This window comes from Micromesistius poutassou (genome assembly GCF_964030765.1).
Source record: "Micromesistius poutassou genome assembly, chromosome: 13".
Lineage (NCBI taxonomy): Eukaryota > Metazoa > Chordata > Actinopteri > Gadiformes > Gadidae > Micromesistius > Micromesistius poutassou.
This window is the reverse complement of record NC_140283.1, coordinates 3,503,785-3,520,654: the sequence shown is the minus strand read 5'-3', so window position 1 is coordinate 3,520,654 and position 16,870 is coordinate 3,503,785. Positions and strand designations below refer to the sequence as shown.

Below are 16,870 nucleotides of genomic sequence, written 5' to 3'. Positions count from 1 at the left end.
TGTTAACGGAGTCTAATATATTTAAGCAATAGATCACGACAGGCTGTGGTATGTGCTCATTATACCACAGCTAAGGGGCGTTGTCCGTCCCGACGCGCAGCGGTGGGACGGCAACCCCCTTAACTGTTACGTAATGGTTACGTAACAGTTATAAGTTTTAACAAATACAAAAAAGTAGTCCCTCCTGGCTGCCTGCAAAGTGTACGGCGGTTGCTATGCAACACACTGTAGCGTCCTTCAGAGAGAAGGCTAGGCTAGAGATGGTAGCTTGGTTCGTGGCAATTTAGCCTACAATCGAGTTCACAATAGGCACACGGTGATGTGCCTATTGCTTTACAACATTTCCACCCTCGCCAGCAATCAACATATTTATAGGCTTCAGTGAACTACGCTATTGCTTTTATATATAAATAAACAACAGTTCAAGTTAGGCGCGGAGTGATACGGAACTCTGTAAACTGAACAGGCGTCATAGCTGTGTGTATACGCTCAATATACAACAGTTGGGAACCAATCAGATCGCTTGATTTAAGCCACCCGTTTTATAAAATACCGTTTTACACAATCTTAGAGAAAAATACGATTCATTGGAAGAGTCTGAATACTAAATCATCATTAGGGTAGCTCGTAAGAGGCCTACATGCTCCTTTCTTCGCATGTCTATTAGAGTCAACAAGTGAGTCTGCTTAGACTGCGTGGGCAGTGTTTCAATAAACCAATAAACCAATAAGCAAACTAGATATAAGAGAAATATTCCCGTTTCTCGCAGCTTGATTCTGCGCGAGGGCTATCCCAGTAAACCAGACACCAGATGAGATAAGGGGGGTCCTTGCAGCTTAAGTCTCTGTGGAGGCTGCTTCAATAAGCTAGCAGGGGGAGAAAGGGAAGGAGAGGATGAAGCAGTGACTTCTGAACATGTGTTATATACACAAATCGCCAGCCGGCGCATGCATAGTTATGATAAAGTTATGTTTGGCTTTCTTCAGGGACAGAGGGGTACGGGGGTTCCTGTTTATACGAGGTACTTCGGTACACTTTGTGCTGACTCAGCAGCTCAGCATTATGGCAGCACTATTCGATGAAGAAGTCCTGCTCATATATGGTGGTGTCGCTGAAAGTCTGTTTTTTTTCCATGAACAGATGGGCATGATGGTTCCCGTTTTTCTTTGAGGTAGTCGGTACACTTAGCGTTGAAGCAGCAGATCAACAGTACAACATTTTAGAAACAGCAGATCAGTAGTTACAACAGTTCAGCAATTCAACAGAGTTCATATATTGTCTGGATTAAAAGCGGATGTCCTACCCTTGATTGGGCATCGGGAAGCTTAGGGCTAGGTGCGTCAATGTGTGGCCCACGGGCACACAACAGTAGGATCCCAATAAAAGTCACATAGGTATAGCGTGTAGCCATTGGCTTTGTTACACAGAGCTATGGTGTGTTACTAAGGTGTGGCTGAAGGTTAGTACAAAATGTGTTTTTTTGTATTTGATCCCGCTAGCTACGAGCTCGGCATCGAAGCCATACTGGAGGGCGTTTAAGCAGGGATGATATTGTAAAAGGCCTCAATGGCATATTGTACGTATGGAATGAGGACAGAACAAAGACGCCTTTGTGCGCTCCGGTGAGATGGGACGGTGTTTGACAGTGATCCCTGGTGACTCCTCCACACAGCCGTGCATTTGTTCATAAGATTAAAGGCAGGTCGGTGTCAGCAGGCCAGACGGCGGGAAGCAGGTGGCTAGTTTGAAACCACGCAGTAAAGAGGGACTAGGCTTCTTGTTTTATTTGGGTTCTTCACGTAGTGATGTATATGATATTATCACGAGGGCCGTTGATTAGCTAAGGATCTGGGGCCAAATGGGAAAATGTCCTCTGTCGCCCTTCCCGGCGGTCCGGGTACTGAGCAGAGAACTGCTTCCCATCAAAGCGCCAGCGTTTGCTCATCCAGGGTCATCAGTTATGACGTGATTCCAATACTGCTGAGTGCTTCTGTGTGAACACTACTTGAGTTCAGCTCAAAAGTTAACAGTTTCTCAACAAAACCTTTGAGACATCAATCTCTCTTTTTCTTATTCTTAACGCTTCTTCTATTCCATATTGATTTCAGAAGAAGAAAAGCATTATTTATTCAAGTAATTGTCAGGAGTCAACCGGAATTGCTCCTCCAATATTGAAGAGGTTGCTGTGTTTTTTTACTCTGCAGTTATTGTTTGTATGTGCAGGAAGAGTGAATGAATAATGGAGGTGAGTCAGGGGGTCACCCGCAGCACCCGGCAACCCACACACTGCCCTCCCTCCTGGGAAGAGGGTCTCAGGCGAGCAGCAGGATGTGTAGGCCCGGAGAGGGAGACCTTCAAATAGGTTCAGGTTGGTGGGTGGTGCTCAGACTATACTGGTCCATTAAGAAGACCGACGGGCACAATCTCAGGAGAGGATTGGATAATCAGTCAGAGTGATGCTGTGGTGTGTTTAGTCCATCTTGAATAAATACCTTAAATTACCTTAAATACCCATCTGCAAAAGTACATAAAAAAAACACATACAAACCAACATTGAGAATTGAGCTGGAATATACTATGCTCGAGAAATCCAGTTTGTTGAACATGGAAGGCGTTGACCGATTAGAAGAATGGTTGAGACAGAGGTGTGGGTCTGGTGTGTTGTGTGGCAACGCCATCACACATGCAGGCACGCGGTTGGTTGCCCATAGGGTTGTGCCATGGAAATATGTAAACAGGAAATAGTGTTATTGATCTAGAAGCATATTCATGTGGTCGAACTAACTTCATGCTGTGCTGTAAGAAAGGACAATTAATTACAACACTTTTGTTACTGCATACAGCTTTCAAATAAAATTGTAAAGGTTTTTTTATCCGCACAAAAATGCTATTTATTCTGGTGCCTTTTTGCTGCTGGGATCAATTGTGCGTATGAGTGCAAGCTATTAAGTGAGGAACGGAGAAAGGGAGGGAGGGATGGATAGAGAGAGAGGGAGGGAGGGAGGGAGGGACAGAAAGAGAGAGAGACAGGCAGACAGATAAAGAAGAAGAGACAAAATCAATTGTTGCACATGACCGGCTGCTATCTGAATGCAAATCCACCATGGATCTTTGTTCTCCATGCTTCAGCAACAACAACAACAACACCACCAGCACCACCAGCAGCAGCAGCAGTGTGTGTGTGTGTGTCTGAAGCGACACTGTGGGCTGGTCGGCCCGGTGAAAGAGTCGGTGTCGGGGATAATGGAGGTGCGTGGGCCGGGCTCACGCCTGCCTGTTAAGTGACAGGCTAATTACCCGTGAGCTTTAATGGCAGCGCCAGCGAGTGGAGGGAATGATTGGAGCCGATGTATGCAGAATACTGAGGCGGGGAGAGAGGCACCTCTGAATCAAGCCCCTTTGTTCGAGTTGTTTTAGGGTTGTTTCTCTGTGTTTCTCTCCTCTCTGCAACAAAGCCCGCTCAGTGAGAGCTTGGGGGGGTCCAGTGGATGGGTGGGCGGGATTCTAACTGTTGCCATGGTGTTACCGATGAGATGACGCCATTCTTTGTTATACCTGCATAGGAAGTGGCGAGGAATGAGCCTCAGGTGTTGGAGTACCAGCAGCAACCAGTTCTGATCAGACTCCATACACCCGGTCACCTGAGGTGTCCCGGGTTTAGTCCCATGGGCGTTTCTTCAGCTTAACCACCTGGAATACAGACGAGAACCCTTTAAATATGCCAGGAAACAGGGTTCATGGATAGGTGAGGGCTTTTGGCGGACTAGACAGAGTGTAACCCTGAAATCTTGCCTCAGACCAATCATTTATTCATCATCCTATCATCACACGCGCTACGGACACATTCTGTGTTTTGCCATTTGTCCAAACCACCTCTGTATGGAACTGGTTTTATTCAAATGAGATCCTGAAGATGCCAGCTTACTGACGGCTGTACGTGACATGATAGAGCAGACATCTTGATGACTCTCTTGTTGTTTTTGGCAGGAGGAATGATGATAGGGAACAGCTCCTTGAGCTCCTTCTCTCCGTTTGCGTTCGGGATCACCCCCCAGACCACACAGCATATTATCTGGCGTGGTTGTAGCAGCCGCTGGCTCTCCCTGCCGTTGAGGGGGAGCCAATCACGGCGGCGGCTAAGAGAAACAGCATGGGAGCGCGTTCCCTTGGATTGTTGGTATTGAGCAGGAAGAAGGGCTGCAGGCGCTAGCCATCAAAGTGCTGCTGTTTGCACTATGGGAATACACATGAATAATCTATGCTTTCTTTACCCTTCCCCGTATCACCATTCACTATTCACTGTCTGCTGCTACGCCTCCTTGTTTGCCTTTTGTTCACACATCCGTCTGCTCCATTTGTATTTATCCGGTCAAAATGTGTTCTTTCTGTTTTATATTACATTCTGGGTGGTTGAAGGTACAGTTTGTTGTTAAAGGCAAGCTTGAATCTTGCTGAATATGGTGAGGTTTTATGGATTAATCAGGCTTCGGAGTCTTGCCTTGCTGTTTTCTTTTGTTTTATGGGCACTATAAACATTGATTGGCCATGTGTTGTTTTAATGGAAGAGTCTCTGGAGGAGTGGGAGCTGTAATCACGTTAGGTGAAATCCTGTGGTTGTTATCATTAACACATACAACTTTTGGGGGGAACCAGGGAGTGAAGGCAGCCATGTGCTTCACAGACTGTTGGACTGCTGCCCCTCTGTGGCAGAGAGGCTGAGTTGGTTTGGTCTCGCAAAACTTTTAGGCTTTTAGGTGTCTTTGTCAATATAATGAAGCATTATCAATTATTAAAGAATAACCATACCTATGCTTTCTGTTCCCTAAGGCATGGTTACAATCAGTTACAATCACGCTCACTTTTAATTTATTTTAATGGCAGATGGGATCAGATGGGATCTTGATATACAGTTTCAGACTGCAAGGAACTAAAGCAGAGAGTTATAATTCAACACATTTCTAAATCACATTCTGATTTACCGTAAGATAAGACGGCCAATCTTCCCTTCCTCAAAGCCCTTCCAATTACCTGAATGAGATGCTAACGTAATCAAAGCCGGCTATCATTTGGTATCAGCTCCATCTCCCCATTGATCCCACGCGTGCCAGGAGGTATTGAATAGCGCATGAGTCTAAATGTCTGAACATGGAGCCGCATAACTTACCTAGACTAGCGGCCCAGGCTAGGGATGTGTTCTGTTTACCAATGGGACAATGCACCCTCCGTCCTCCTCCCTCCATACATCATCCCTGTTCAAACAGACGTCTGCCTCTGTTGGGAATGAGAGGCAGGGGAGGACCGTACAGTTAGGCAAACCAGGCACTTGCCTGGAGCCCCAGGCCCCATAGAAGGCCCCATAGAGGCTTTTTGGGGCCCCCAAAATGCTGTCTTTATATTTCTTCCCCATATCTATATTGGCTTTCTAAAAATCCCGTCATGATAGCAGCGGGATGTCCAATTACTCACGCATTGACGTCTCCCTGCTAACACGCGAAGCAATCATGCAACTACGGCAACTACGCCCCCCCCCTCCCCCCTGTCAACAACCCTGTCCGCCCGCAACTACACTACGCCAGCACCCGAACACTCTCCCCCCAGATGAGATCCCGCCCCCCCCCCCACGAAGTCGTTCTGCTAATATGAATATCAACACAGATAAGCCTGTGTGACCTCACCACAGCAGAAGAAGGTGTGTTCATTAATGAGTGCAATGCAATTACCAACGATTCCTTCAGCAGCAGCTAAATCCCTCTGAATAACAGCATCTGTGCTTGTGTCACCCGTTGGCGTCCATTGATAAAGACAAACGAGTACTTGACACAGGTCGGGGGAGCTCGCCCTGGTTCAGGCCTTGTCTCGTGTCAGTGGATGTGCGTTTAGCAGCTGGTTGGGCATCCGGTCGTCATAGTAATGGGTGCGCTGCAGCCGTGGCGTGGGACGGACAGGCTCCGCACCGAGAGGGTAAATGCATGTCAAGATGGACATATCCTGTGGAACGCTAATGCACCACAGGGCCATCGATTGCAGGGAGAGAGGCAGGTGCAGGAGACCCTGCTCACTGAAAACACAGAGCGGGCAGGGTGGAGGAGACAGGGTGGAGGAGAGAGGGTGGAGGAGACAGGGTGGAGGAGACAGGGGAGAGAGAGTGGAGGAGACAGAGGAGACAGGGTGGAGGAGACAGCCGCTGTCGATGAGTCATAAGACGGTGTGATGGTCTTTTCCCAGCAGGGTTCTGACTCAGCGAGTGCGGCAGTGATGGACCGTCACCATCACTCACCCACCTTCTCTGTCATGCTCTTCTTAATTACATCTAGTCATTGACGAGAACATGATATTTAATGCTTAACGCCTCATCTAATTTATCGTCATACATCGTCACGGTCGTTTACAGGCAGAAATGTCAGTTGTTCAGTCCTTTTCCTTTTGATCTAAATCCCTTTATTGGTCCGGCGGTGTGTGTGTGTGTGTGTGTGTGTATCGTCATGTCTCCTGAGTGTGTTCACCACCATGGAGGTGCAGGAGGGTCTGCTCAGAGCCCGAGGGCGAGCGGAGCTCAGGAGAGGGTTTGGAACAGACAGCAGTAGCACGCAGCCTGGGAGAGCAGACCACTATGATCCGTCTGTTCGCAGGTAGGATGACCCCCCCCCCCCTCCCTGTCCCCCGCTGCGTCTTCTCAGGATGCACTTACCCACATTCTAATAATAGTCGGGCGGTTTGCCGGAGCACAAGCGGCGGGACTCAATGTTTTATTTATTATTTCCTGCAAATTGGTTTCCCCGCGCGGCGTTTGGAGCTGTAATCTCCGGGAGGCTGGAGGGCGACGCCCACCTCATGTTTTCATTTATGTCCGGGCAGAGCGGCGAGGGCGGCGACACATTCTCATCATTTTGGAAACGAGGGACGAGCAAATCTCCCATTTCCACACCTCATGTTCCTGTCAATCAAAATGCAAGAGAACTGTGAACATTTTGTAAGAAGAATTGTAAGCTTTTCAAAGAATTGTTTATTCATGAATGCCGACAATGGAAAATTGTCATTGTATTCATACGTAGGCCTATCCATATATTTAAAAGTGGATCTGGGATGAGGTCTCATTCCCCCCCGTACATAATCACACTCACAATGTAAAGCGCTTTGTGAGTGTGTTTGGGTGTAAAAACACCTTATATGCTGACCCTAAACCTATATGCAATGATTTTCTTTTACTTTAAAAAACCAAATGCACCGAGTAAATTAATTAACAATGAGTGACACACTGTGTCTACCCTAGACCCGACCTATGGTCCATATCTGCTCACGTTTTCCTTTTACCCTCAGCACCTCACTCACTCACCCATTCGTTCCAAACGATTAGCTGCCCAACTAACCAGAAACTCTGTGTAGGTCCAAACCAACCTAGCAGGATTAGTCAAAGAAACACAGCCCTTTGGGTCTGCTGTGCGTGTGTGTGTGTGTGTGTGTGTGTGTGTGTGTGTGTGTGTGTGCGTGTGTGTGCGGGGGGGTAACAGAGCTACTGTAGGTTGGTTTTGGTCCTGGTGCTTCAGGAGGAGGACTCGGTTCTCCGGCAGCCTGGCATGTCTTCCTCTCCTCTCCTAGAGCACTCTGTTGTCCCTTCCCATCACCGTCTGTCACGCCACGGCACACCACGGCCACGCGCACTCTCTCTCTCTCGCCCTCTCTCTCTCTTCCTCTTTCTACCCCCCCTCTCTCTGTCCCCCCTCTCTCTCTCTCTCCGCCTCCCTCTCTTCCCTCTCTTCCTCTTTCTCTCTCTCTCTCTCTCTCTCTGTCTCCCACTCTCTCTCTTCTCTCTGTCGCTCTCTCTCTCTCTCTCTCTCTCTCTCGCTCTCTCTCTCACCCAATGACACACGGCTCCTGCCCAGAAATCGGCACAGCTAAAAGGAAAATGTGTCATCCATCGCTCGTTGCCTCTCGCTAAAAAGGGGGCGAGGGGGCCCCCATCCTCCCCAGGGGCCGCAGCTCTAGCCTGGGCTTATCGATCCATGTGAAACCCCCCCACCCCCATGGCAACCATTCATCTACCTATCCATCCGTCTTCTGGTCTTTAAGGGTCTTTCATCTCTCTGTCTCTCTCTGTCTCTCTCTGTCTCTCTCTGTTTCTCTCTGTTTCTCTGTGTGTGTGTGTGTGTGTGTGTGTGTGTGTGTGTGTGTGTGTGTGTCTCTCTCTCTCTCTCTCTCTCTCTCTCTCTCTCTCTCTCTCTCTCTCTCTCTCTCTCTCTCTCCCTCAAACACGCCCTCAAATATTGATCAGATTGTGATACATCCCCCTACCATTAGAAAATGATTAATAAAAGTGATGTACAGGTAAATAGTGGGACAGTGTACAGAGACATCCTGGTTGAATGGATTCATTGTAAGGGAAAAGTGACGACCAATCAATCCATTGCAATTCTGGCTTCTTAGTATCTGATTAATAAGCGTGATATACGGGAGAGCAGTTGGACAGTGTACACAGAGGTCTTCATTGAGGGAATCAGTGTGAGCCAACGCGCTGATGTAAATCTCCTGGCAGTGTAATGTACTCTTCCTGTTTGGGTTGTGCCTGCCACTGCAGTTCTCCGTCTGCATATCGCTAGATTGCTTTCTCCATTCATCCCCAGCCCGTGTATTGATTGTTCCAGGGCACTAATTATCCTGTGGGCTGTGTCTCTGCAGCCCACAGCCAGGCATGTTGAGGCAGTGCATCCACTGCCTCCGCCTTATTTATCATTAAATAATACTATTTGAATATTTGGAGTTGAACAGGACGTGGTAAATTCTGACAACTGACTATACATCCAGGATAAAATATTAGCTTATGAGCTAGCCTGTAGCGGGTGTGTGTGTGTGTGTGTGTGTGTGTGTGTGTGCGTGTGTGTGTGTGTGTGTGTGTGTGTGTGTGTGTGTGTGTGTGTGTGTGTGGGTGTGAATATATAGATACATATGTAAAGCATTTCTGCATGCATATGTGTGTGTGTATGTGTGTGTGTATGTATGTGTGTGTGTGTGTGTGTGTCTCTGCATGTGTGCACGTGTGCGCGGGCATGCAAGTGGGCACCATTACAGATATGTACATCCTGCCCTGCCACCATCTGTGTCCGAGCAGGCAGGGAACCCACTCTCTCCACACTCACGGCCATTCCAATACACCTCACACTGAACATTATGTCAAAAAACCCAAACGGGCACTAACCCAATCCACACATTGAAATTGGGAGAGAAATGTAGCCATCGATGCTCATTTTATCCGTTGCTGTTAAGTTGTCCAACAAATAAATAATGCCAAATGTATGCTATGGGCTTGATATGATGATACCATCATCAAAATGGAAATGTGTAATGTGTAATCCAGCATATCATTGCGTTGTTAATAAATGAAGACATATCTCTACTAATGCTAGAGCTGTGATGGGGAACTGTGTGATACTTGAAATGGAAGGCTGCTTCATGTCGGCTGTCACTACTTTACGATTCAGGATAAATGTTAGAATCCTGCCTAAATGTCTGATTGAAATGCGCCGAGCATTCGCATGATTGCCCTGCATAACGGGAGAGGATTGGGAATCAATAAGGCGCTCAGCAGCCAGTCACCAGTGACCTTTAGTGTGTGCTGGAAGACACGCCAGCCAGTGACATTTGGAGCCCAGAGGTCCCCGCGGAACAGCCCTCATCTGGGGATCTGTAAACGACACGCCCGGCACGTCTCCGCTTCTTCTGCTCCAACACTTAGCAGCCAGGATAAATACAGAGAAGCCTTTTGTATGCAAACCTGCTACCTGCAGCACAGCACTCGCTATGGCACCTAAACACAGAGGAGAGATAGACGTCTATTCTATTACTGCCAGCAGGCTAAACATGGGGTGCTAAACCAGACATATTGTTGCAAACATAAATAATTTAGATGTGGAGTTGAGCGTGCAGACCTGCTCTGTAAACCCTAATGAGCTGAAGCAGCTGTCTGCCAGGGGCATTTGTTGACCCTCCCCCAGCTCTCTCCCCCCCCCCACCACCACCGTGACCCCACTCTGCAGCCCAGTCCTCACCACACATCGTCCCTTTATACGTTTCACCGGATGCATCCTGCCTCCCGCAACTGTAGCTCAGTCTCGTCTCTCCAACCACAACTGGCTACCAGGGAGTATGGCTTAGTGACGCACACACACACGCACACACGCACCCAAGCACACACACACACACACACACACACCTCAGTGTCAGCGCCATCACCATCTGCCAGCTCCCATTAGAAAGCTCAGCCAGGTACCGGGTACAGTCGCAGCAGCACAAACCACGCCACAACAGCACTGCCTGCTGGGAACCGGCACGGTGGTGCCAACTGTTGATCACCACCACCTACACTGCCCCCACCACCACCACCACCCCCACCACCACCACCACCACCTACACCACCACCACCACCTACACTGCCCCCACCACCACCTACACTACCACCACCACCACCACCACCTACACCGCCACCACCTCCACGACCGCCTACACCACCCCCATCACCACCTACACCACACCAACCACCACCTACAACGCCCCCACCACCACCACCACCCCCACCTCCTACACCGCCACCACCACCCCTCCACCAGCCCCACCACCACCTACACTGCCCCCACCACCACCCCTCCACCAGCCCCACCACCACCTACACTGCCCCCACCACCACCCCTCCACCAGCCCCACCACCACCTACACTGCCCCCACCACCACCTACACCGCCCCCACCAGCACCACCCCCACCACCACCACCACCCCCACCTCCTACACCGCCACCACCACCCCTCCACCAGCCCCACCACCACCTACACTGCCCCCACCACCACCACCCCTCCACCAGCCCCACCACCACCTACACCGCCCCCACCAGCACCACCCCCACCACCACCACCACCAGCACCACCCCCACCACCACCACCCCCACCACCCCTCCCTGCAGCCAAGAGCCTCCTTCATTAGTACAGGAACAGGTTGCTGCACTGTGCCGATTCACAGTCGCCCAGCGATGATGAGGAGGATCATCATAACATGGGATTATGTTTTTATTAATACAGGAGCATCACATGGGTTATATGAAGCCGCTGTTGGATGTTGACGTGCCCTTCCCCTCCCCCAGGCTTCCCAGCAGACCCCCTGGAGAGCAGTCCCAGGGGGGGCGCCTGGGCGGAGCCTCCGTGTTTTGTGTCTGTAAGGAGGCGCACTCACTCTGTCTCACTGTGTGGTTTCTTCTCCTCCACATCCACTGATCCATAATCTTGCCGTAGATCGGGACATGATGGGTGATGTACAACATGATGTACACAGCTGAATATGTATGAGTAGAACCGGTCATGCTGTGCTCACTCTGGCGTACAGCGTGTCCCCTTGCGGGCTCCACACCCAGGCCCCGGACCAGGAGCATACAGCCTCACACTGCAGGCTCTGTGGAGGGAAAGGTGAAGAGGTGAAGTAGCGCCCCCTAGAGGTGACTGGCCATAGAGCGGGTTAGTTACTGGCTATGTTAAATATGATTGCCAGCTTTAATTGCTGTTGCATAAGCCAACTTTTGCTTTAGCTTTTAAGTTGCTAAGGTATAAGGCTACTTTTTATTACCTTTTTTTAATTTCCCCCTAATTCCCTGTTAGGTTTATCGTAAATGATCTGTGTATGTTTAAACCTATTCAATTTGTCCATCGGTAAACAATTCACAGCTTTATGAACATTCCCGGCATTGTGTAGTAGGTTTTAATTGTGGGCTATCTAAAGATTGACCATTTTGAATCAATGCAGAATAAGCGTATCAATTGAATCACATTGTTCTGTGGAGTGACCGATCACTCACACAACAGGTGACACACTCACACACCACGGTAGCCTAGGCAACCATGAACAATAGACTGGAAGGATCAGTTGTCATCCAAATCGCTATGGCGCTGTTAAGACATCAGAAGATACAACATCTTGAAATCGACCCAAGTCAACCTTTGCAATTAATGTCATTAACATATGGGGCGACCATGTCCTTATTTATTGGTGTGCTACACAAGTACACATCCTTCTAGGTACTAAAGCACCCACCAGTTAGCGCCCAGCCTCCCCCAGGGCTCTGTGGCTTAACCCAGACACTCAAACCATAATAAGTGCAGGACGGATATGCCCCCCCGGACTGGAGAGGGTACTAAACGTTATTGCTCTATACCACGCCACACGCAACATTGTTATCTCAATGTAGTCTTCTTTATGGGCTGTGTGAAAGTGAGTGCCTCTTTTTACTGCAGCCTAGCACCGCGCGTTTGTCTCCATCTGTGTGTGTCTGCTGCTCCCTCCCGGGTCCCCTGCCGTCTCTGTGGCGCGGGGATCATTGGCACACTGTAGCCGTATGATATAGATGTCACCTGGGATCTGGGCATGTATCCTGTGTGTGTCTCTGCTTTGTGTAATATACGACAGGACAGGGGCATTTGGGAAACGAGTGGTGTCTCTTTGGAGGAATGGATGATTGTGTCGACGTTAAGAGATCTCCTTTTCACAGAGCGCCTCGACTCTGCGTTCGGTTTTCTTTTAAAATGGAAACTTGTGCGTCGTCGTGTGTTCTCAAGGTCACAATGCACACCTCCATGCCTTGAGTTACATTCATTATGGATAGCATTGTAGCACAACAAGCTAATTAGCACCGACTTGAAAGGGAGGCCCCCTGATTTCAGCCTGATTTGCATAGAGATAGTGGGGGGCGGGGGGGTGTTGAGAGCCGCGTCTGTCGTCCTCTAGGGCAGGGGAGAGGTGTGACTGGGCTTGCGCTGCACTAGTGATAATTGCCAGTGAGCTGTGATGTGGAGGCTGGGAGCCCAAACCGAATGGTGAACGGTGTCAGAGGAACAAAGAGACACGAGGGCTCCTCAGCAGACTCAGCAGACGTGAACTTGGTGTTGAATTCAACGGTGAAGACAAAAGGTCTTTCTTTATCCACCGTTTTAACTGTGGCTTTGAACATGGTCTTTTTCTAGGTTGTTCTCGTGATTCTGATGTTTTGGCCCATGCAGATACAGATCAACTCTGTTGCGTTTCGGTCTCGGCAGTAGAAGGTACTGCGGTGTGTGCTTTGGTTGAACGCCATAATCACATGTGATGGATAGCGCTGGGATAAACATCAGTGATTCATCTTCTGCTGCGTTAACGCTCGCCTTCTCCCGCGGAGGTCTGCGACTCAGAAGGGGAACCGTAAAATCTGCCATTGAGTAATGACAATGATTGGGCTGGGAGGTGGGGAGGGGGGGGGCATATATTATTCACAGAGAAGATGGGTGGGGGGTAGTGCCAAATTAAATGTTATTTTTTTCTTTCTTACCAGCTGGACGGCAGAATAAATGGTCGCTAGCAAACGTGCGGTAAAGTGCTGCTCATTCATCTAGACAAGTGGTATGACGGCAGCGCCGCGCTCCGCTCCGCCGCGGCCGGGCGGGGCCGCCTGGGAGGGGGGGGGCGTGTAATTATCTCGGGTTTCTGGGATGATTGCGAGCGGAGCCCAGGGAGGCCAACGCAAGACAGGCAGTGTCTGTCCGTCTGTCTGTCCGTCTAACCATTTCCCTGCCTGTGCTTGCAGTATTATTGTATGGAGAAGGATGGGCACTCATTGTGGTTGGTGTGAATTAATGCAACGCTGTTCCAGTATTACAGTAATTGTGTCTTTATTTCAAAGGAAAAGGCAATAAGTTGACCTTTTAATGGCTTTTCAGGCTGGGTTGCCCATCTTGATGGATCATGTTCATGGCTCAACACGTAACAAGGTCTAAACCAAATACTTGGTAGTCACTTGGTAGTACAGTCAGACAGAATGTACGACACATGTGCCATCAAAACACTACAATATGGTTTTGCATTAATTTCTATGCGCATGGTAATACAGTTGAACATCATGGCTAGTAGTACCGTAAGTCATATTTTGTAATTGTTGGTGTGCTTTATAATGACCTTCTTAAAATGCTGAGACGTGATTGATTCGGCCTGATACCGTGTTGCCTTGTCAACATTCACCCTAACAGGTGTCTCCATTTTGCGGTTTCAAAATGCCACCACGAGCTCTGAGCATCCGTGACACATACAGACACAGACATCTGCTCTGTGTTTCAAAGGAACAGCAGCAGGCCCACATGCATACTAATGCTGGTGGATTACAGGAATCTGTCTTCTGACATTAAATGAGAGTCAATTCTCTGTTTATTCTCGTTGGTGGAGATGGAACTGTGGGGGTCACAGTGCACTTTTCTCATATATCAGTGGTGTGGCAGATGTTTGCTGGGAGATACGAGTTTGTCTTGATGTTCAGACACGGCCCAGAATTAACCCAGTACCACAGCCACTGATATCCCCAGAGCCGGCTCTCTGCTCTGCTCTGGCTGCAGATTCAAATTGATAAAACTATCTCTGTTTGAAAAAGTAGCATTTCTCACTAACCAAATCTCACCAACCAAATCCCACTGGCACAAATACACAAACACACCATACTGTCAAGTATAATCGACAACACGCTGTCATCAATATTCAGAGGTGTTTGATGTTGCCTAGCTACAACCTGTTCTCCGTTGTCAGGAGTCAACAAGAGGCGTGGTTCCTCCATACATGCTTGTGTCCGGGACGCACGCCTGGCCGACTAATGAGGCCCGGGTGAGGGGGCGCGGCGGACACATCCTATGTCTTTGTTAGCCGGGCCTCCATCTATCCCCAGCGGAGAGGGGGGGAGGGGGGGTGGGGGGCCGGGCTAATTGATTCAAGTACACATGGTGCCATCCCCGGCTCAGCCCCGGCCCCGCCCCTCCTGAGAGGAGCCGAGCGGGGAGGAAGGGCCCGGCCTTTGAAGCTTTTGTTCTCCCCAGCACCACGGACAGCGCTGGGGGGGGAGGCAGCAGTGGGGACTGAGCGCCAGCGCCCGCCTCAGCGTCTCCACACCATTATTTTGTGCCAGCAGACCCGCGCCCAGACCAAAGTCGGAGACTCCAAGATAGCTTCTGATGACGACGACGTCAATGGGGGCTCGGCTCTGCCGTTGAATCCGTCCATCGTGGCTCTGCAGGCTCTGAAAGCGTCTGTTGCTCAATGCTTGTTTGAGTCGTGTTGTGCCGGAACACACAGACGTAATAACCGTGCAGGTTGTTATCGGTTTGGCTTCTGTTCGCCAAGAGAACAATGCAGACCATAGCGTTGGTTTGCCCCTGTGTCCACTGCTTCCTTTATGTTCATGCGGGCCGTGTCTGCCTCCTTATGTTTATTAATGCGTACAGCCTGTGGACCCTGGGGAACTCAGCCTCTGTGCATTCCTGCACCAGAGAGAGAGAGAGAGAGAGAGAGAGAGAGGGAGAGGGTTGTGTTTATTAGATGAGCGGCCAGCAGCAGGGCTAATGAAGGCAGTCTTGGACATGGCTGCGGTGCAAGACGTAGAGCAGACCACGGCCGTGGAGCCGGTCTGACACAGGGCCATGTCTCCCTGGCTCTAATGGACCCACGGCCCTGCTGTGACCCCGTCCAGAGTCCTCATCCCACGTCGGTCATTTGTAAAAGAACAAACATAAGACTTGGATGTTTATAATGTGTTTTTTTTAATGGTACTTTTCTCTGCATATATGGAGCAATTTGTTCAAAATGTATGTTGTTCCATTTTGGTTCTTTAGCCGATATATTTATCTGATCGGAATGTTGTGGCGCAGTTCATCCTCACTTCTCCGCCTCCACATGTTCCGTACATTGGACATTTTATTTCACTGTCTGATTTGGTTTGGGATCAGCAGCCATACACTGGAGTCAAAACGTATCAACAGACAGCAACAAATGTTTTCTATACCAAGACTTTATAAGTGTTTCTTTGGCAACGCCAGGGTATCACATCATTGCACGTTAATCCACACGTAACTGAATCATAAACCCATGGCCGGCTATTAACTGGTGTCCGATACGTTTTTAAAGGCTACAACGTGATTATGAAGAACAGCTGGAGGAGCCCAGGTGATGTGAACCCACTTCTGATGACATTAGACTGGAGTCTGGAAGATGATCTCCCACCCACTGGTACTGAGGAGGAGGAGGAGGAGGAGGAGGAAGAGGAGAAAGAGGAGGAGGAGGAGGAGGAGGAGGATGAAGAGGGAGAGGAGGAGGAAGAGCAGTCTGAGATGGTTTTAACATCAGAACCTCTGAAGGTGCACTGGCTCTCCACCAGTGTTGGTACAGGAGCATACTGCAGGTGGTACTTTACAAATTTACAATAATATAAAAAATTCAATCAATAATTGAAAATAAATGTATTATAAATATTGTTTATTAAATATAGTATTATTGCTGGTTATCATTTCAGAAATAATGTTGCTTTGTGCTTTCGATCTCAACATTTTCTATTGATGGTTTATGTTAATTTGTGTTTGCTAAATAAACACACTGAGCAGCAATACTGACTATACTTTCCACTGTCACACACATGGCCTTTGGCTTCTTGCAGTAATATTTGTGTATTAAAGGAGGCGTTGGCATTCTTTGCTCAACAGCATATATATTTATCCCTTTTCTACCCTTTGAATATGGGGTAGTCCACAAAAGGCAATACAGTGGTACACCTAAAGGTTGATCAAAGCCTGGGAACCACTGCCCGGCACGACCAGATCAAACACTAAAAGCACAAACATCCTCCCCCAGTTTGGTGGGGGGGGGAGGGGCTTTTATTGTCTTAAGTCAAACCCAGAAGGCCGTTCCATGGGTGCTGAGTACACCAGAGATGAGTGAAACCCCAGCCGTAAGCAGAGGCTCTGCAGACGGCCACGCCCAGCCCGCTGCTCTCCTCGCTGCTGCACAGCTCAGCTCTGCTCCCCGTGTCAATTACATCACTGTCCACGGCAGAATGGTTCTG

General features: G+C 49.1%; 1 protein-coding gene across 1 annotated transcript in view; it reads left to right on the top strand.

The window, feature by feature from the left end:
* Positions 1 to 5,910: 5,910 nt before the first annotated feature.
* The window catches only part of ccdc33 (coiled-coil domain containing 33), a gene marked incomplete at both ends in the record, with an annotated part of 27,704 nt that continues 16,744 nt past the window's right edge, over positions 5,911 to 16,870 (top strand). Inside the window, 2 exons of the mRNA XM_084477821.1 lie at positions 5,911 to 5,961; positions 14,948 to 15,063. Coding sequence (XP_084333947.1) covers positions 5,911 to 5,961; positions 14,948 to 15,063 — 167 coding nt within the window. The remainder of the gene's footprint in view (positions 5,962 to 14,947; positions 15,064 to 16,870) is intronic.